A 20,062-nucleotide genomic window follows, 5' to 3' on the forward strand; every position below is an offset into this window, starting at 1 on the left:
CAACCGGAGCGCCGCTTTGGGAGCAACGGGTGCATGCTCTACAGCGCCCGCCTTTTGTCTTACTTATCGAATGAAAACGTTCGAAGGGCCAAACTGGAATCGGAAACAACAAATCTATTACACATAGGGCCTTGATTGGTTGTAGTGTAGTGACTAAAACTAGTTCATGTATCTTGTGGATTGTACAGACAAGCATCCTCATGCTGTCAGAGCCAAACTGCTATCGATATGTTGTCGCCCGGGAAGCCTATTTGCCAACCACAACCTTTTTCTTGTTCTCGTTGATAACCAGAGTCAATCGTTTTGTGGCTGCTGCTCTATTCTTCTCTTCAGTTCTCCAGCCTAAGAATTCCCTCCTATTTTGGCCGTATCGGTTCTTTGGCACTTTGGCCCCCAAGACCAAAGCGTTTCTTAGCAACCTCTTTTCGATAGCCATCTCCTCGATGTCTATCGGATCTGATTATCTGAAACCTTCGCTCCTGGCCTTCAGCTCCGCAACCTCCTCCTGGAGCCTTTTCAAAACCCTTTCGACTTCGTCTTTCCATTCATCGTACTCCATGTTTTGGCGACACTTCTTGATCTCAAAAGCATGCTCCTCATCCTCGGTTCGTTCCTGCTGCGCCCTTTTCCGGGCGCTCTCTTCTGCCGCCGCTCGAAACTCCTCCTCGGTCGTTTTGAAATGCTCCCTCCACGCCCTGTCCTGCCTGCGAGACTCCTCGGCGGCCCGCCGCCTCTCCTCCGCCCTGACACGCCGCATCTTCTCAAAAGGGTTCTCTCGTTGCTGCCATTCTCGGTACTTTTCCCATTCTTCTCGGACGAGATCGTAGATAGTGTCGTACACTTCTCGACTGGCTTCGTCTCGAAGAGTTTCGTACGCCTCCTGAATCTATGTTCAAACCCCGGTTAACCAATCAGTCAATGTAGAGAATGAGACAAAAAGGGTACAGGGCCCAATCACCCATCAGACTCACCTTCCGGAATTCTTCTGCGTCGACAGTCTGACCCGGAGCCAATTTGTCTGGGTGATGCTTCAGCGCCAATAACCTGTATGCTTGCCGAATCTCCTGCGCTGTCGCGTGTTGGCTAAGATGGAGGTCCGCATAATAGTCGGGTGTCGAAGGCCTTTCCATAGTCATGACTCGGGTTTGATTGAGAAATTGTCCAGTTGGTACTTACCGACACAGGTTCCGGAACGCTATTCGAAAAATGTCTTCTAAATATTGTGATGAAGTTTGTGGCGAGAGAGATACAATAATTGAGTAGTCGTAGGTAGATTGTTGTCAACGAAGTGTGGGATGGAGTGTGAAGTGGGCAAGGGGAGAACTTCTATGGGCAGATCTTGGATCTTTTTAAATCACCCTAGCCACGCGGCTTTGGAATGAAAGAAAGCCCATACATGGTTATCGAGAAGTTGTGTTTTCGATCCTTTACAGTTCACTCTTTGTCTTCAACCAAGCAATTCCAGTCCACGAACAATAGGTTACAATGACATTATAGTACAGTGGCTTTGATCAACTGTGCATAATAAAGGGCGACTGAACTAGGCAACTGTTATTGTTCAAATCCCTCGCTAAGCAGTCTAGTATCTCAGTGTTTTCTGATCAGAAGGCATACTTGTGCTGTTACTCAACTCTAAGCAGACCTGATCTAGCAATTGTCTGTATTGGTTATACCTCTGTGTCAACAGATTGAATTCGGATATTGATTTATGTAATAACGCTCTTGAATTAACACAACTTCCCAGTTGGAAGCCAATTTCCACTCCAATAAACACCGCATTATTTACAAAGTGTACCTGAAGTCAGGGTGTCTGTCGCCCTTCTTTCCCTGGTCGATCGCCCTTGACCTTTCATCGATGCTCATGTTGTCCCTCTTGTTGTTGATTCTGTTCAGCCAGGTCCACATGGCGAAGTACCCGACCGAGGCGATGGTGATGGTGCATATCGAAACTGCGTGGCCGATCGTGTATCGTCCCTCGGACGTGGTGATGCGGTAGATCTGCCCCGCCATGATGCCCGCGCTGTTTCCGATCGTCTGCTGCAGACCGATGGCCGTCGCGCGCTTGAAGTAGCCGGCGTTGGAGTTGCTGACCCACGTCACGTTGAGGCCGACGACGCAGTAGATCCCCGTGGCGGTGACGAAGGTGGCAAAGTAGAGGACGCTCGTCGACTTCATGCTGACCCCCAGCATGAGAGCGTACCCCGTGGCGGTGACGAGGGCCATGGGAACCATGAAGACGGCGCGCTTGTTGAGCTTGTCAGAGCAGTACGCGATGCCGAGATAGACGGCCGAGGCCCAGATGTAGACGGGGACGGTGAGGAGCTGCGTCTTGATGCTGCTGTAGCCGAAACCGCGGATGATGACGGGCAAGAAGGTCCCGAACCCGAAGGAGCACGTGTTGGCGCAGAACTGGCAGCCGGCTGAGAGCCACACTTTGGGGTCCTTGAACGCGAGCTTGACCTCCTGCTTGTCAAAGGTCTCGGACTCGCCCTGGTAGACCCTGGACTGCTCCGCGCGGATGCGCATCAAGGCCTTGTCTTCCTCCGTCAGCCACTTAGCCGATTCGAAGCTGTCGGGGAGCAAGACGATGAAGGCGAAGCCGACGGCCAGGGAGATGACGCCTTCGATCAGGAACAGCCAACGCCAACCGGCCAGGCCGCTGGCGCCGTGGAGGCTAGTGAGACCGTAGGCGAGGAGGCCGCCGAAGGCGCCGGACAGGGCGGAGGCGACGAACAGGTATGAGATCCGTCGCGCCTGTTCCTCGCGTTTGTAGTACGTGCTGAGGTAGAGCGTCAGGCAGGGGAAGAGGCCGCTCTCGAAGACGCCGATGAGGAGACGGGTCGCCAGCAGGCCGGCGTAGTTGGTGACGAAGGCTGAGCCGACGACGGTGGCGCTCCAGGAGAGGATGAAGAAGGGAATGAGGCGGCTCGGTCGGGCTTTCTTGAGGATCAGCGACGCAGGGATCTCGAAGGTGATGTAGGTGACTGGTCTTCTGTGTTAGTCGATGGCTTGGTTGAGCATGCCGCATGGACATGTCGGATGCCTTACCGTAGAAGACAGTGACGGCAACGTTGAGTCTGTTACCGGTCAATTCCAAGTCTTCGGTCATTCCCGCAATGGCTGCGTTGCCTGGTTGCATTGCGCATGTTAGCAATTGGAGGGGAAACACTCTCCAAAGGGGTCATAATTACCGATGTTGCTGCGATCCAGGTAGGCAACCAAGAAGGCGATAATCATCATCGGCGAGAGCCACGCATCCAGCTTCCTCAGCAGTCGCTTCTCCGCCGCCGGGTCGATTGTGAGGTCGGAACTCGCAACCGCCGAGTGGGGAGAGTCGACATCCCCTTCTTTGGCGTCGATGGGCATCTTTTCGACCGTCATAGTTCCAGAGTTGTCTGGTTTGTCGGGCTGTCCTGATGATCGAATATCGGGTTGACGCTGTGGTAATGGTGCAACTCTTTTTAGGTTTGACGACATGTCCCGTCAACTACAACTTCTTACATGGGACATATATCTACGCAAACCAATTGTGTGACACAAAAGGCACGGTGAGGTCACCGGATTCGCCTATCGAGCAAACGGGCACAATTCCCGACACCAAACCCCCTTGGCGTCGGGAAATTGACATGCTTATCGTAGCGTCGGCTGATGATCCTTGTGGCCTAGCGGGGGCAGAAGCCAGGAGGAGGAGCTTATGTCGGATTCTTATCTCCTTGGGCCACCAACGGCTTGTTGCGCCGAGACCTTCCCCTCGGCCAAGTGTGGGGAAAACATGATAACCAAGTCTATCTGTCTGTCTGCCTGTCTGGGGGAGGATATGAATACCCCGACATGACGCCCTCCTCTCCTTGGAAAGCGAGACAATTCCCGATCTCGCAACCCTGAAAGCACGTCGGCCGCCTGTCCGCACGGGAATATCCGTTCTTCGCTCCTGGTTCGGCACTGATAATGGGTTCACCGACGCCCCAGCCCAACGCGGCAAACCCGAAATCTCCGATGCCTCGCAAGAGGAAGCGAGGACGGCACGCCGTTGCGTGCGAGTCGTGTCATCGGCGAAAACAAAGGGTGAGTGTCTTGGCAAATCATGACGGTGTCTTTGCATGGTTGTTGCAATGTCGACAGCAGCTGTAAATCCGACAATGACCGAAGGGTCTCAATGGACTCGGAACATGCCCTCAACGTTTACACATAGGTACTTGTGAAAGTTGCGCTGACTTTGAAACCCCAGTGCAATGGATCACGGCCATGCTTCAACTGCGAACGGCGAGGCGTCGGCTCGTCTTGTTCCTACAGCCACCTTGATGACGGTGACCGGAGAGAAACATCACGTCAACAAGCACCGACCCGAGCTTCGCCGGCTGTCAACTTCGAAACGCCAATATCTCCCCCGTCCACAAGTGCAATCCCTCCTCAAGAACCCGAAAGACCTGATGGATCTTCGGCATCTGGCACGATTCCCTCGAGGTCTTCAAGCAGGGGAGGAAGACGCCAGGGCGACAGTGGCCAGGATCAGCAGTCGGAGTCGCTCGTTGGCAACCTCTTCAAGAGCCGCGATGCGCCATCGTTCTTCGGTTCCTCCTACTTCGGCCCCCAAGCCGCGGCCAAGATCATCCAGGCCCCCGCGCCTGAGCTCTCATCCGGCCTGAGCCAGAAGGGCCAAGCGGGTTCGACGCACTCTTTCCGGGACGAGGACGGGCCATTCTCGCAGATCTGGGAGCTGCTCGGCCTGCTGCCGCGCAAGAAGTCGACCTGCAACCGGCTGACGGACTGCTTCCTCCACGAGCTCAACTGGGCCATTGACGCCGTGCAGCCGAGGTCCTTCAAGGCCAAGTACGAGACCTTCTGGTCCCGCAAGTTCGGTTTCGACGACTTCGCCACCATCGACCTGCGCTGGCTGGCCCTGCTGTTCATCGTCATGGCCTACGGCGTGCTCCTGGACTGCCCGAAGCCGCGGAACAAGGAGGTCCAGCGGGAGGTCTACGACACCTCGCAGCGCTTTTACTGGGCCGCTCGCAGAGCCATCGTCATCGCGCCGACCTTCTATGGCGAGTCCACCGACCTCGTCCGCGCCGGTGTTCTCGTGACCCGCTACCTCATCTACACGCGCCGCGTGCCGGAGTCATGGCTCACGACCAGCTTCGCGATGCGCATGGCCCAGGCCCAGGGCATGCACATCGACGGCGAGAGATGGCGGCTTCCCCGAAAGGAGACCGAGACGAGACGCCGGCTGTGGAGCAACCTTTACATGCTCGACAAGACCATCGCCCTCGCCCTCGGACGCCCCTTTGCCATAGTCGACCAGCAGTGTCTGGTGAAGCAGGCCTCCAACGTGTGGCTTGATGACCTCGACGATGAGGAGGCCGCCGGCGTCCCCGAGGCACCCCTCTCAGAGCCGACTGCGAGCGTCTTCAGCCGGCTTGCCCACGAGCTCGCCGTTGTCGTCGGCAAGATCCAGGAGCGGTGCTTCGGCCTGTTCACCGTATCCTACGAGACAGTCTTGACACTCGATAAAGAGATTGAAGCCTGGAGCGGCAGCTTACCGCCGTACTTCGAGCTGGAGGACCCCGACAGAGGCAAAGACGATCGTCTGCCCTTCTTGCCCTGGCAGAGGCTCCATCTGCACAGCATGTACCACTTCGCCAGGGTCACCCTCCACCGCCCGTTCCTCCTCCGGCAGTCCATCACGAACAGGTACAAGCACAGCCACGACGTGTGCATCGCGTCCGCCTGCGCAGACCTCGAGATGGGCCTCAAGCTCTTCGGCCAGCCCCTCAACGACCGCCTGAAATGGAGCCTTGGCCCGCACAACCTCTTCAACAGCGCCCTGGTCCTCGGCATCATCGCCGTCCGCGACCCGCACTCGCGGCGGTCCCAGGCCATCCTCGAGGACCTGGCGGCGTACTGCGAGATGCAGAGGAACGACGTGTGGCTCAACGAGTTCGCCCTGGCCGAGGTCAAGATCGTCGAGCTGTGCGTGAAGAAGGCCCGGCAGTCGCAGCCGCCGCCGCCGCCCGGCACGTTGGTCCCGCTGGCTCTCGCGTCCGCGTCGCCGAGTAGGAGGTCCTCGCAGCCGGCTGGGCCGACGCCCGTTATGCAAACGCAGCCCCAGCTGCCGGTCGAGAGCCCGGACTTTGACCCTCTGATGGCCGGGCTGGGCCTCCCGTATAGTACGACGAGTGCGCAGATGACTTGGGATGACCCGGGCTTCTTTCTTCCTGAGAGCGGAGACTTGTCGCAATGGGAACATGTTCTCAACACCATCATGCATGATCAGACGAGCGTTTAATTGTAGATGTAGAAGCCAAGCGATTCTTAAAGATGATTTGGTTTGGAAGCGGACATGGACATCGCAGCCAGAAAATGGAAATATGTCAAACAAATCCTTCTGCGTCAACACGTACACCAGGCCTGAATCGGAAGGCTACATATGCATATCAGCCAGGTTTATCACTAATATGTTGTCTCGGATGTAAATAGAGTAGCAAATCAAATTGTGGTATCGTCTCGTGACCTGCACGACCTCGTTTGACGTTCAGCATTATTACTCGACCCTCCTGTTCTATTTATTGCCCTCATAACACATCCAATCCCACTCAGTGTATTTGCTTCGCCTCAGTGAATACCGTTGACCTTGACTTCAGTCACCCCGTTCACACCATTGACCGCCTTGACATGCCCATTCACTCCATTGGTGACCCTTTGCGGCTTCTCCTCGTACTCCACCCTGTTGACCAGACTGCCCAGCCCGTGGCTCATTACGATACGAAGGTCGTCCCCGGGCGCCAGGAAGACCGGCGGGGTCCGGCTCACGCCGATGCCGTGGGGCGTTCCCGTCATGATCACCGTGCCAGCCTCCAGTGTCGTGCCCTGGGACAGGTACGCCACGATCTCGGCGATGGAGAAGATCATGTCGTCCCCGCGGCCCTCCTGCATCACCTCGCCGTTGAGGACGGTCCGCAGCTCGATCACGGACGGGTCCGGCAGGCTGCTCGCGCTGACGATGCAGGGGCCCATGGGCGCGAAGCCGTCGAAGCCCTTGCCGAACCCCCACTGCGCGCCGGCGAACTGGTGCTTCCGCGCCGTCACGTCGTTGGAGCACGTGTACCCCAGGACGTAGTCCATGGCGTCCGGGACGGAGACGTTCCGCGCGTCGCGGCCGATGACGACGGCCAGCTCGGCCTCGTAGTCGGCCTGCAGGTCGGTCGCCTGGTGGGGGATGAGGAGCGGCGCGTTGGACGCGTTCAGGCAGCTCGCCGGCTTGAAGAAGAGGGTCGGGTGCTCCGGGAGCTCGAGGTTCATCTCTTTTGCGTGCTTGCGGTAGTTGAGCCCGATGCACCGGATCGTGCCGATCTCCTTCCGTGTCAGGGGCGGCAGGAGCTTCTGGATGGTGAGGATCCTTGACGTCGGCTCCGCCGAGGCGTCGAGTGCTGATGCTCCGGTGAAGACACGCACCGGGACGGGCGTTGATGCCGCCAGCGCGGCTCCGACTGACATGGTTGTTAGTCACCGGCTTGGCACAATTCGGAGAGGAGACGGGTATCCCTACCATCAACGTTCTCGTCCAACGGCTCGCCAATGTACTCCCTCCAGTCGTCCTCGGCGATGAACCGCACGAGACGTTTCCATTTCTGGAAGACGGGTTAGAGACTGCACCGTGCACGGCGTTTGGTACCATCGGAAAGTTACTTACAGGAGTTATCATCTTGAACTAATAATGTCTACAAGAACTGGGAGTGTGACCGAGTCAGCAGAGTGCGTCTGGAAGAGCAAAGTCCCTGTTGGTTTGTCGATAAGAGCAGGTTGTGGCATACTCTTGAAGCAACGGATATAAAACGCCAGGAAATGTGGCCGTCGCGGCCGTCAACTGCATGTATGCACGACCCCGTTTGGGTGCGTCGGTCATCACGTATCGCGGTGGCGTTTCCCCGAGGCGTCATCGGGAAATTCCATCGGCTTTTTGGTTTTGGCACCAATACGGAGATCTTGGGATCCGCACGAGATAACGACCCCCTTTCGTGTCGAGGCAGCCAACCCCCGCAAACCCACTTGCGTGCAGCTCAACAACGATTCGGTAGATACGCAAGGTCAAGTCAAAGTGAGCAATTAGGTAAAACGCTGCCAGGAATCCGGGGTGGGAACGTGGCTTTTCACATCACACCCGGACCAGATACGGCCGGCCGCTGGTAACTCCCGGTCCGGATCTTGTCACATTTACGGGCCCGGTTGTGGTCCGTGAGCCCCCGGAGACCTGATCGGGGGCCCAGACACCGAAAGCATCATTCCGCCGTTTTGAGGTGTCTTCTCTGTTTCCCCACTTTCCGGATCGAAGTTGTCAGTACGGCACTGCAGCTAGAACATTTCTGCAGCTTCTTCACATCATCGAGACGGGAAACGGCTAGTTCATGCAAATTTTAAGGCCAAGGTTCACCAACCTCGATTGGTTGGTTGGTGGATCCGCACAATTGAAATCTCTGACCCACGAGTGAGTCACACAATCTGCTCCACCACACCATGTATAAGTAAATTACGGGGAACCAACGTCAACAACAAGATCAAGCACAATAGCTCAGGGGTAGAGCGCTGGGCTCATAACCCAGAGGTCCCTGGATCGAAACCAGGTTGTGCTATTAAGAGTTCATCTTTTTACAAATTTTCGTTCCTTTTGCTCACCGTATGGCGCCCAGCAAGGACTTCAGCAGGTGTGTATTCATTGCCTCAAGAATAGCACTGGCTTTTGCTTAATAAGCAGTGCTTGGCGTAGGAATCTGTGGCAGGCGATCTCTTAGTTTGATGATGGCGAACAATGAACAATGCTGTTGTCTAATAATATGGCGGCCGAGATCTCCCAGACATCATTGCTTCTATAGCGCGTCCTGGCCATGAATGGGGATTTCAACCCGAGTCAAAGCGACTGCAAACAAATTCTTTCACAAGTTGCTGAACAATGGGTGAGGTGCCTTTAGAAAAACGCGGCATTTTCTCAACAGACCGTTGGATTCGTCGCGCATTGTTCGATCCTGTCGTGGGTAGCAAGGTCTCGAACAACGCAGACAATATTTGAACAGACCACACGCATCATGAAACTCCTGGTTTAGCGCTTCAATGTAAGAGGTTTGCAATCTTGCACAGACGTATGTTCCAGAATGTGTTTTTGTTTTGCTCCAGGACAATCGTGGTCTTATGAAGGCAAGTAGTCGGATGAAAACCTTGGGGAAAACACCTGATGAACATGTCGTAACTGATACATAAGTGGAAGACAGCCTCATGCATGAAGATTATAACCCAAGTTGCCCCCATAGTTGTTGATAAGCCCAGCTCTGACAACTATCTAGTAAGCCGCCCACCATCATCCTTCACCATGAAAAGCCCTCTGATCATGGACTACTACGGAGATCTAGGTCTCGTGGAAACGGCCACAGGAGATGAAATCGAAAAGGTTTATCGTATTGTAGAGGGCAAGCACCGCGCAGAAGTCGACGAGGAACGACTCCAAAAGGTGTGTCACGACGGCATTTTGACTGGCTTCGTACGACACTACCGACCGCAGGCGAGGGATGCGTATGGCTTGTTGAGCCGGGCACCAGAACGCGCAGATTATGACAAAGATTATGCAAACGCCAGAACAGGCTGGTTCCGGCACCGCAAGTGGACCGATTGGGAGGCGGCGGCGGAGAAAACGGCGGCAAGAGGCGAGGGCGGCTCACCGGAGAACAAGAACTTGTATTATGCGCAGAAGCTGATGGCCAGGATGAGAGACCGCAGGGCGAAACGAGAGACGGTCATTGTGAATGGTACGACCAGCAGTGATTGGCATGAAGAAACTAAAGGGCTCGCAGAGGAGCACCCTCAAGACGATGTCCCAAACAATGCGCCAGAGATGACGTATACCGGACAGACGGAGGACATTGTCAATGGAGAGGCGGATCCGGAGTCTTTCGTAAAGACGACCCGCTGTCCCAGGGAGTATTACGCAGGCTCGCACCCTTTGAAGCATCCTACCTGTGCCAGGGAAGACCATCATTGGCAGGGCTGGTGGCCGACTCTGGGGGCCTTTGTGCCCTCCGCCTGCCACTCCTGCCGGTTGTTTGCGTCCAGCTTCTATTGCTCGAGCTGCAACGACACGGTCTGCTTGACCTGCAGGCTGACGCGGTGATGATGTTGCGATGTAGGTGTAGACTTTTCCCTTCCCAAAACAAACCTATGTCAAATTTCTCTCTTGAGATTTTTCGATCGGGGTGAAAGATCCCGCGATTTCTCAAAAAACTGATTGACAGGAAATTTCGTTGGCACAAGCGGTTCGAAACGGTGTGGCGGGTTGGTCGGGCTTGAACCCCCTCTAGATACCCAACAAATAGATATCCAATTACAGAGGCAAACTCAAGTTAGACAAGTCTTCCTAGTTAGTGTGCCTACCATGGCGCAATGCTTAGAACTTCTCGTTGCATCTTTATGTCTCTCTAACACCTGATATACGAGCGTGAAAAACAATTGAATACTGTTGTTCCGTTCAACGGCATGAAATATCTCTGTAATTCTTGACATCAAGTGGGATATCGCAGTCCGGGAATTGACGGTCAACACCAACTCCACGGCGCCGAGACACAGGACACACTGGCGCTCCACACGTCTTCATCAACACAAATGTCATCGTCAAGACTGTGAACATGCGGCCATATTTTAATACATAATGACCCGAGAGACATTTGTGCAGAAGATTTACAACGGCTGAGACAGAACTAAGCGATTCTCGGGGATCTGACTTACCCAACTTGGGCTGCTTCTGCAGCTCTCCGTCCACCAATCTCACAACCCAGTGAATTGGACTCGGCGTTGTGGCAGAGTGGTCTAATGCGCAAGACTCGAAATCTTGTTCCTTCGGGAGCGTCTGTTCGAATCAGGCCAACGTCGTCTTTTGCCTTATTTTGTCGCTGGGCTCGTTGTTTTGCTGCACAGAGCTTCGCTGTCTCGTCCCGCTGGCTTTTTGTTATCCTTTTTCAGCTTGGAAACATGGTTGGCTGCTGTTGTTTTCCTATGTGATTGATTATGTAATGATTTCCTCGATTGCCTCCGGAGGATTTCTGAACTCTCCTCGATCGAGTCAAGGTGGATACGTGGATTAATAAGCGGGCCAAGCGACTCCTCCAACGACCTCCTGTCAGCTTCGTGACGTGAGCCACTTGCTCCTCACCCGCTTGGTCATCCGAATTGCAACAGTAGTCGGAAGCGATTGCTTCACAAAGTTAAACACCTGCCCTACAGTATCGAGGTCCGCTCTATCGCCCCCAATCCGACCGGACCCCACAACTCACTGCAACTCATGGAGACATCGAGGCCTAAAAGGGTCAGGCAGAGGAAGGTGGGCGACCCCCCGTCCCCTCTCCTTTCGCCTTGCAGCTTGCTGGGGTGTGCGAAGATGACGAATTGCTCACCGTATCTTGCGTAGGCCTGTGATCTATGCTACAACAAAAAGATCAAATGCGATGCAACGCAGCCCCGCTGTTCGGGCTGCAAGCTGTACAACTCGGAATGCACTTACACCGGCCCGAGCAGGGCGACTGCCAGCAACGCGAACCAGTAAGTGGAATTTGATCCTTCGTAAGGAACTTACAGAGTGGTAGTTGACAACACGTACGCGAGCTGCAGTCTCAAGAAGATCGAGATGCTGGAGGCCCGGCTGGCGCAGCTAGAAGGCCAGAACCAGCAGACGCAGACCCTGGCACAGGTTGCTCAAAACCTGGCCGTGAAGCCTGTTGATCTTAGTCTGCAGTCTCAGATCTACGAAGTTGATCAACCATGGGCTCACCATGCCGGACCGTCTTCCAGTAACTCCCCCGCGTCCTCATCAGCAGGCCAAGATTCAAATATCTGCACACAAGAGGTCAACTCAAGAACTCTGCCGCCGCTCCGCCATGTTCTCCCAACAATAGAGGACTATTTCCAGAATTCGAACCAGCTCTTGCCGTTGTTCGAGAAGAAAGCCTTCATGAATATGCTCCGCGGATGGTACGCGTATCCTGCACACCGCAAACCGGACGCGTGGGCAGCCGTCAATATCGTTCTCGCGCTCGCGCGCCGGCATTCGTACGCCTCCAGCTTCGAGGAGACGCAGAACATGCAGCGGTATATCAACAACGTTCAATCGGTCTTAAACAGGTTAGTCATCAACGAGCCAAGTCTGTTGGTCTTGCAGATTATCTTAGGGTTGGTCTTGGTGTTCCACGGCTCTGCCGACCAGGGCCCGGCTTCGATCATGATCGCGACAGCCTTGCGACTGGCCCAGACGCTCAAGCTGCACACCAACGCCCATGATGGGAGCTTTGAACCGGACGAGGTCCTCCAGAGAACCCGGGTGTTTTGGGTCGCCTATATCCTCGACCGCGACCTGGCAATGAGAACGTCGCAGCCGCCGATCCATCAAGACTGCGACATCGACGTGGACCTCCCGAGCGTCAACCCTCCAGACGGATCCGGTCTGATTTTTGGCTTCTCGGGCCAGGTCTTCAACTACTTCCGCAGCCGCATCCAACTGGCCCACATCGAAGGCAAGCTCTACTACATGCTCAGGTCCGTACGCGCGCTCAAGCTGCCGGAGCACGAGCGCCGGCAAAACACGCTCCGGATCCGGGCGATGCTGGACAGCTGGCTGAGCGCCATACCCGCCGACTTCCAGCCGCACCTCGTGGCCGGGACGGTGTCGACCGAGTACCTCCGGTACCTCTCGCTGATGCACTACACCCACCTTCAGCTCGTCGCGACGACGCACCACACGGACTCGCACCACATGGAGTGGATGCAGGAGGTCCTCAACTGTAGCAAGGGGCAGACGCTCGCCGTGCGGTCCGACTTGGCTGCTCGGCTTCCGAGCTGCTGGGACAAACTGGTCGCGCAGGCGCGGACGTGTATGGAGCTCTACGCGGCGACGCCAGAGAACGACTCTGCCCTTACGTGGTACGTCCTCGATCGCTTCCTGCATAATGACGTTGGACAGGGGAGAGGGGCGTGGTTGGCGTCCTAATGCTGACTCGACTCCTTTCTTGCAGGCTAGTGTCGTGTGGGTATCTTACGAGCGTCATGTTCATCACCGTCAACAACCTCGCACGCCCGGACAACCCGTGTCGGCTGACGGACCAGAGCAACGTCGACTCGGCGCTTCTCCTCCTTGAGCGCCTTATCAAGGCCACGGACGATGACAGGTTGAAGCGGATCCATGGCGCCTGTAAGGAGCTGAGCGAGAAGACACGCCTTGCAGTCACTTTGCAATCTACAAACGACTTCTTCAATCCACCGGGGCTGGAGTTCGGTGACGAGGATCCTCTCGATGCCGGCCGTTGGGACCTGATGGACAGCACGTTCTGGGCATCACAAAATTATGGCACAGCAACATGAGGCTGCTGTCCTCTTGAAGTTTGTCTCACCATCTTTCTTGGCTGCACATCCCTCGTTTACTATATCCACCCCAGTTATCTTTAGATGTGTAATAACTGTCGCTTTCTCATTTAGGTATGCTGGGTTCTGTCATGTGTAATACCCGGGGTGATTGCGGTAATGAAGAGAGAGCCTTACAGCCTCTATCCCACAGGTACTTCCGCATCCGGACGTTGCCCTCACCTTCCGTGAAAGGCAGTGGTGGTCCAAAATGTGCCTTCCTTTGGTTGCCTTCAGCTTCCTGCCATGTTCCGTTTGAGTTTGCGTCATGTGATTCTGCCTCCTTCCCGTTTTTTGGGTCAAACAGGCATGGAACAGATTGGCTTGTTTGCCCCCCGCATCACACTCCTCATCTCCTCCACCTCCAACTTCCCCCTCCCGCCTCCTCCCGCCACCATCGCCCACTATCACACAGTCGAGTTCCTCCGCAATGAGAAACATTGAAAGCGGACCTCAAGGCAGCCATGGCACCGCAGCCAGCAAGGATGCTGCGGCCTGGTTCTTCCTGGCACCGTAAGTGTATCGACCCTAAGGTACCTGGTGATACCCATCATGTACCAGCACTGATCACGTATTGAATTCTTTAGGAAACCAAAAGAGTTAGTCAAACTCAAGTGCGGCGATAAGTCATTCTCCTTCCGCAAATCTATCCTCGTCAAAGACTCGGAATACTTCAGGGCCTGTCTCACGAACCCTGCCTTCGTCGAGGCTCGCACCTCGACAATTGTGTTCGACGATATCGAGCCCGAGCTCTTCGGTTTCTACCTGCATATGGTCTACTTGAGGGCGGCTGGCAAGCGAGTCGACACGACACCGATCTTATTCAAAGACGATAGCCTCACCGCGCCCGGAAAAGGTCTTGCAGCAGTGGTCAAGCTGTACCAGATAGCCGACCGTTTCTTGAACACATCTCTTCTTTCCGAGCTAGGAAACGAAATCGTTCATTTCGCCGAGCATGGAAGTTGTTCCGTCGAACTGCCTGGACCCCGGGCACTTCAAAAGCCTTTCGCGAATCCCGACCAGCCCCGAAGAAAAGAGCATCGCACGATGAATCCGGAGACACCGGTCGGAAGGATATGGTGGACGAAGGTCCTCAGGAATGCCTACGACGTTTTGGACAAGGACAGAGCGGACCAGAATTTCATGAAAACCCGACTGGTCGAGATCCTTTGCGACAAAGTACCGACCGAGCATGCCTTCGACATTGTTCCCGTTCTCTCGGAAAGCAAAGAATTCCTAAGCGCCGTCTCATTTTGTCTTGCGAAAAAGGTGTCCAGTCTCAAGGCACAAGTCAAAGTGCAGTCACGCGAGGTGGAGAGGCTCAGATATCAGAACCAGACGAGCGGCAGTCAGTTGGCGACCCTGCGAGCCACCACAAATGCAGAGATCAGCCGTCTTTATAACAAAACGAGCCACATGTCAGTCATGCCCTCGTATTCTTACCCAGACGACAGCAGTGACGACGACGATGACTATGATGGCGGCAACGTGGGACAAGGCGACCCCGATGGCAGCGGACATGACTTTAGTTATGATCATGATGATGACGGGGAACTTAACCATGACGATGTAGGCGGACAGGAAGATGGTGATGGTATTGTGGGAGCTTACGATGAAACCGACGTCGCCAGCGAATATGGCTATGATTGTGACGGCAACGGCCACGACGATGACGGCGGGGGCTACTGCAGCGACGGCGGTTGCAGCGACGGCGATTACAGCGATGATGGCTACAGTGATGGCGGTGACAGCGACTAGTGAGCAATCAACTTCAAAACTCTACTTTTGTTTTTGCAGAAAATAGTCAATTTCATATCAAATTAGTGCACGAACACACTGAAACTGAGGGGTGTGGGAAACAGGAATAGCCATCAATGTCGTGGTTCTGCAGGAAGGTTTCACCAATGATGAACACATGTTGGTCAGAGGAGGGTCTACGAGCTTTTAAAGATCAAATATTCCTATGATCAGGTTCCTTCTTACTGTCCGTAGTGAACAACGCATTTTCGGCAAACCAACTCCTTCATACCAGTCATGCTATACCTACTTTGGCTAAAATGGTCTACAAACTCTGAGCATTAGCAAACCTCAGACCCTTCAACAAGTAACAAACGGACACAGATTGGAAGACTTGCTGGACCCCGGTTCAACCCATCTCCCCATATCATATGTAAGTCCGTTACCGCTTTCTGTTTAATCTCTGAATCGTATCCGCTTGCGCATGGAGCATATCCGCAAACCGCCGACTCAGCTCGAAGCTGAACTGATGATGGTGGGCGACCGCCTCGGAGTGCTCCCGGAACTGGGACAGCGGGAAGTGCTTGCAGAACGAGCCGAGCAGCTTCTCCCGCAAAAACTGCTGCCCGCCGTCCCCGGAGTCAAGCATCTCGTAGCCCTCGGCGTAGTCGGCGATCCACATCCCCAGGTCCGGCGCCTTCTGACCGGGCGGCGGCGGCGGCGGCGTTCTGTGATCGAGGACGAACGCCAGAGTATTCCCCACGTCCCGCTGCAGCGCCGCGTCGAGGAACCTGTCGCACAGCCGGTAGACCCTGGCCAGGTTCGCGACGCATCCGCCGGGCTGGCGGTGCGATTTCGGGATGCCAGGGCCGGAGAAGAAGCTCTGGTGGTACGCAAAGTTGATGTAGTGTCTCAGGGCCACCGGGTCGACGTCGTCGAAGGCGATGATGCCGGTGCGCGCCTCGACGAACTGCGGGCTGTTGAGGAGGCACTTTCGGAAGTAGTGCGAGCTGCGCGTCAGGATGTTCTCGTGGACCAGGAACTCCCGGCCGCCGGTCTTAAGGGTGATGATCCTCTGGGGCTCCCTGCGTCTCTGTCAGTGGTGGTGTGCTGGCGGTCGTGAGCGGAGTAGGATATTACAGGATTTCCAGCCAGCCGAAGGGTTCCTCCACCTTCTGCCCCCCGCTTCCGTTGCTGTTCGTACCCTCCATGGTCTGAGAAAGTGACGAGGCGGTGTTTCTCGATGGGAAGGATTTAATGCAGCAGCGAACCGATCAACTAGAAGATTTGGTTACATCGGTGGTTGCACTGACTGTCCATCTCTAATCCTTTAATCTTTACCTGAGGGCTAGAGATACTTATAAAAAAGGTGCGATCCCACAAGGTCTTTCCGAGCTTAGGATTGATGGCTGTTCCTTGGGACCGTAGAACCTTCAGACACGTGGGGCAGTCGTTGAGGTCGAAACCGCAGCAGTCTGTAGTCTGCATAGCATGCTCGCCTCTAATCCTTCAAATCTGCAAAGAATCTTCAAGACTTGAGGCTTTTTACTTCAAAGACGGCGGTTGTCTGAAGGGGGAGCTGTTTGCCAACATCCAGACTCGGGGCTAGAAAGAGAATGCGACAACCATGTGAGAGGAGAGTGAGAGTGCCTCTTTTCACTTCTGTCTCGCTGCCATCGCCGATGTGCATCATGTTTGCGGACTCGTCAACTTGCAAGCAGCTATGAATGGTAGGATGATAGGGGTTGCCGGGATATACTCGACGGCCTTCTGGCGCCGTTGTACCTTTGCGCGAAACAACCCACAAGAGATCCCGAATCCGATGGTGTCCATTATTGCTGTCTAATCTCCCGTCGTTGATGCGAGAACCAACGCGCACATAGTCGTGACCCATGACCGATAGCTGAGAAATCGGTCTGAGGTGCGGCACAGGGTATGCCTTATCCTACCCTGCCCAGCTTTGCCCAGCACACCACCCCCAACCCAACTCCTCAAGCGAATGGATGAGAACAAAGATACTGGCGACAGGAACACCCGTCATTATTGATGGTGGTTTGCATGCTCGTTGCCGTGGTTCCGACTTTAAGCCCTTACTGGACTTGGTAGGTGGGTGACGCCTGCGAGCAAGAAGTCAGGAAACCGGGTTCCTGAAGAGCGGCATCTTTTTTCACTGTACACGCTAGGGATCCCGGTTCCGGATTATGGGTCGGCGTATGCCTTACAAAGAAACGGATAAGGGTTCCCAGGATACAACTTGCTTTCCCTGCGAATGCTTCTAGCTTCTTGGATGAGCTCCCCGCATTACTATTCGCAGTGGTATCTCTATCGACCTTGGCACACTCATGCGGCGGCTGTCTGAGTAGCCGTGGCAGCGGAAGGTTTTCTTCCATAGATGGACCAGCTATCCTTAGTCAGTATGACGGAGAAGAAGGAGTAGGGTGGATAAGGGGCGTGGGAAAGAGAACACGAAGAGAGAAATTTTGAAAAGAAGAAGAGAACAAAAGGGGGCGTTATTTTCCGATGGGAGTCGGGGGAGCCTCTCACATGTTGTAGTAGGCGTGGATGTTCCTGTTCCCCAGGTCCTTGCGGACCTCCATGGCGAGGATGAGGACCTCCTCCCGCGTCCAGCCCAGGGCCCGCGTCAGGGGCACCATCAGGAACGCCTCGAAGTTGGGCGCGAGGTTTTCGTAGTTCCAGTACCCGAGCTCCTTGTACTTCGGGTCCCGGGGCCAGCCGTTCGTGGGCCACCGGAACCGCTGCAGGCGGACGTCCTCGAAGCCGACCTCCCGCATGACGGCCCCGAGCCGGCCGAACTCCTCGTAGGGGGCCCCGAGGGCGGCCATGGCCTCGAGGCACAGGCGCGCGGCCCTCATGAGGGTCGAGTTCTCGGCCAGCGTGCCGTCGTCGGAGACGGGGCAGGCGTCGACGTCGTTGAGCTCGAGGTAGCCCCCGGGTTTCAGGTTGCTGGGCACATGCCGTCAGATAGGGTGGCTTCGCGATGGGGATTGCGAGAGGGGGGGGGGGGGGGTGGCGCGACTGACTCGTAGCAGCTCTGGATGTACTTCCTCCAGTTCGCGATGCTCCCCGTCATCGCTCGGCTGTGAATGTAGTCAAAGGGCCGCGAAAAGGTCCAGGGCTCCTCGATGTCGTCGATTTCGAACCTCACATTGGGCGGCACCCTGTGAGCAGCACGTCAACCTCACATATTAATAGAACGAATCGGAAAGATGAGTAAATGGCGTTTGTCACAGGATGACGTTTGGAAATGTGGAAAGCGGCATACATTGTGATCTGAACGGCGGACAAATCAACGCCAATGACCTATTGTCGAAAAGTCAGTGCCCAACCTCACCTAGACAAGGGAACATCCCGCCTCGGCGCTCACTTCAGCCTCGGGATGCTCATCGCCGAAATCGATGGCCCAGGAACCCGAGCCCGTTCCGACATCCAGGACCCGTCCGACATTCGCCCCAGGGTCATTGGGCGGCGCCGTCCCGAGCCGGTCATCAAACGTACGGATGAACAGGTTATGTTGCAAGTCTGCGGTAGGTACTCTCAGCCACGGGCACACGAGGGAATCGACGTTCTCGCTAGACGTCTCGGAGATCATACCTAATCGGTCGATTTCCCTATCATCGTTGGGCATCAGGTACTCTGTGCCAAAGGTGAGTAAGGTTTGCACGGTGTGCTGCAAGAGCCCTCCGCTGCTCGTTGACGTTGGCGCACTCACTCCCTTCCTTGTAGGCATGGTACGTCCGTCCGTTCTCCAGTCGATACCCGAGAACCGAGCTGGTCACACTTGTTGTCGAAGAGGCAAGACTCCCCTGGGCGTTTGGTCAGTCCTTTGGTCTCCGTTTCCGTGTCATTGTCCTATTGGTACGAGAAACTGATGGATTCCTGGAACTTACGTAGGTGATTGACGAGGTATCCTCCGTCTCCTGAGTAAGGGGTTCGGGGAGCAATCAGCCAGCGGGTAACATCGTGATGAATTCAGAGAAACCCTTACCGCATCGACCGCGAGAATGTCGTCGTTGTCACCCGCAACGGCGTGAGAGGCTGGGGCGGTCACAGGGGTTACATCGTCTCCCGTCCCGGTGGGTGCCGTAGCGTTGTCATCAGACATCTTGCGTATAACTCAGTGGCGCCTCGGTACCTTGGAGTGTTGACGGGGAGGGAGTTGAAGGTGAGGCCGCTGCGGAGGCCCATCGCCCACGAACGCCTTTGACTATAAACAAGGTGGGAATCGGACCCTGTTCCTATTTCTTCTCCCCCGTTGTCGGCAATATGACCCTCTTTGGTGGCTCGGTCCCCTCTGGTTGGCTTCGTTTACCCCCGCTTCTCCGCTGGAGATACCTTTTGGGGCCTGTTCGCTGCGGTTTGATTGTACGTGACCCCTGCGAAAGCGACAATTTCGCCAAGAAAGTCAACTGAGATGCCGCGCAGGTGACAGGTGAACGGGCGGCTATAGCGGGCCTTCCGGAAGCTGGTCCCTAAAGTGGTGTGATGTGGGCCATCCGAGTTGGTCAACCTATTGTGAGGGAAGTCTGCCTAGTCGACGGGGGTCTATTAGACTTTGACAACCATCCTATACATAGAATATAGATGGCCTGTTGGATGTCATTTGCACAGCCATCACCGGGTACTCCAACTAGTTCGAAGCTCATCAACAATATGTCACTCCTATACTCCCCTCTTTCGAGACTTGAAACTTTCGTGGGGGCGGGGATCTTCAAACGGGGATACTCTCGTACGTCCGTGCCGGAAGAATACCAGCGCAATCTTGATGACTTCGAAGGAGTTACTCATTAAATCTATAATCCATTCCCGCCGGCGTCGTGCCGGGAGGGTTGGTGAAGGGGGCGTTGCAAAGCCCCATGCAATGTTCAGTCTATGTCTCGTC

General features: G+C 55.2%; 9 protein-coding genes across 9 annotated transcripts; 4 read left to right on the forward strand and 5 right to left on the reverse strand.

The window, feature by feature from the left end:
• Positions 1–460: 460 nt before the first annotated feature.
• On the reverse strand, positions 461–1,136 carry CH63R_11401 (Chaperone protein; the record flags this gene model as incomplete). Its single annotated transcript, XM_018306375.1, has 2 exons — positions 461–886; positions 972–1,136. 2 exons carry the CDS (start codon positions 1,134–1,136, stop codon positions 461–463), a joined length of 591 nt encoding a protein of 196 aa, XP_018153216.1.
• Positions 1,137–1,782: 646 nt separating this feature from the next.
• Positions 1,783–3,381, reverse strand: CH63R_11402 (Major facilitator superfamily transporter; the record flags this gene model as incomplete). Its single annotated transcript, XM_018306376.1, has 3 exons — positions 1,783–2,984; positions 3,049–3,129; positions 3,192–3,381. 3 exons carry the CDS (start codon positions 3,379–3,381, stop codon positions 1,783–1,785), a joined length of 1,473 nt encoding a protein of 490 aa, XP_018153217.1.
• A 567-nt stretch (positions 3,382–3,948) lies between these two features.
• Positions 3,949–6,286, forward strand: CH63R_11403 (fungal specific transcription factor domain-containing protein; the record flags this gene model as incomplete). The annotated part of the gene is made up of 2 exons (XM_018306377.1): positions 3,949–4,065; positions 4,229–6,286. 2 exons carry the CDS (start codon positions 3,949–3,951, stop codon positions 6,284–6,286), a joined length of 2,175 nt encoding a protein of 724 aa, XP_018153218.1.
• A 326-nt stretch (positions 6,287–6,612) lies between these two features.
• Positions 6,613–7,702, reverse strand: CH63R_11404 (Fumarylacetoacetate hydrolase; the record flags this gene model as incomplete). Its single annotated transcript, XM_018306378.1, has 3 exons — positions 6,613–7,487; positions 7,547–7,628; positions 7,691–7,702. The coding sequence occupies 3 exons, from the start codon at positions 7,700–7,702 to the stop codon at positions 6,613–6,615; spliced, it is 969 nt and encodes a 322-aa protein (XP_018153219.1).
• Positions 7,703–9,358: 1,656 nt separating this feature from the next.
• Positions 9,359–9,881, forward strand: CH63R_11405 (Chaperone protein; the record flags this gene model as incomplete). The annotated part of the gene is given in 2 exon segments (XM_018306379.1): positions 9,359–9,791; positions 9,805–9,881. The coding sequence occupies 2 exon segments, from the start codon at positions 9,359–9,361 to the stop codon at positions 9,879–9,881; spliced, it is 510 nt and encodes a 169-aa protein (XP_018153220.1).
• Positions 9,882–11,317: 1,436 nt separating this feature from the next.
• CH63R_11406 (Fungal specific transcription factor) lies at positions 11,318–13,386 on the forward strand (the record flags this gene model as incomplete). Its single annotated transcript, XM_018306380.1, has 4 exons — positions 11,318–11,356; positions 11,444–11,574; positions 11,644–12,948; positions 13,041–13,386. 4 exons carry the CDS (start codon positions 11,318–11,320, stop codon positions 13,384–13,386), a joined length of 1,821 nt encoding a protein of 606 aa, XP_018153221.1.
• Positions 13,387–13,855: 469 nt separating this feature from the next.
• CH63R_11407 (Kelch-like protein 30) lies at positions 13,856–15,183 on the forward strand (the record flags this gene model as incomplete). The annotated part of the gene is made up of 2 exons (XM_018306381.1): positions 13,856–13,938; positions 14,013–15,183. 2 exons carry the CDS (start codon positions 13,856–13,858, stop codon positions 15,181–15,183), a joined length of 1,254 nt encoding a protein of 417 aa, XP_018153222.1.
• A 421-nt stretch (positions 15,184–15,604) lies between these two features.
• Positions 15,605–16,373, reverse strand: CH63R_11408 (Kelch-like protein 30; the record flags this gene model as incomplete). The annotated part of the gene is made up of 2 exons (XM_018306382.1): positions 15,605–16,247; positions 16,303–16,373. 2 exons carry the CDS (start codon positions 16,371–16,373, stop codon positions 15,605–15,607), a joined length of 714 nt encoding a protein of 237 aa, XP_018153223.1.
• Positions 16,374–17,502: 1,129 nt separating this feature from the next.
• On the reverse strand, positions 17,503–19,285 carry CH63R_11409 (Methyltransferase domain-containing protein; the record flags this gene model as incomplete). The annotated part of the gene is made up of 8 exons (XM_018306383.1): positions 17,503–17,563; positions 17,707–18,126; positions 18,204–18,341; positions 18,446–18,483; positions 18,548–18,816; positions 18,893–18,986; positions 19,071–19,100; positions 19,169–19,285. 8 exons carry the CDS (start codon positions 19,283–19,285, stop codon positions 17,503–17,505), a joined length of 1,167 nt encoding a protein of 388 aa, XP_018153224.1.
• Between the last annotated feature and the right edge of the window lie 777 nt (positions 19,286–20,062).

The sequence above is a fragment of the Colletotrichum higginsianum genome, chromosome 8, assembly GCF_001672515.1.
Source record: "Colletotrichum higginsianum IMI 349063 chromosome 8, whole genome shotgun sequence".
NCBI classification, from domain to species: domain Eukaryota; kingdom Fungi; phylum Ascomycota; class Sordariomycetes; order Glomerellales; family Glomerellaceae; genus Colletotrichum; species Colletotrichum higginsianum.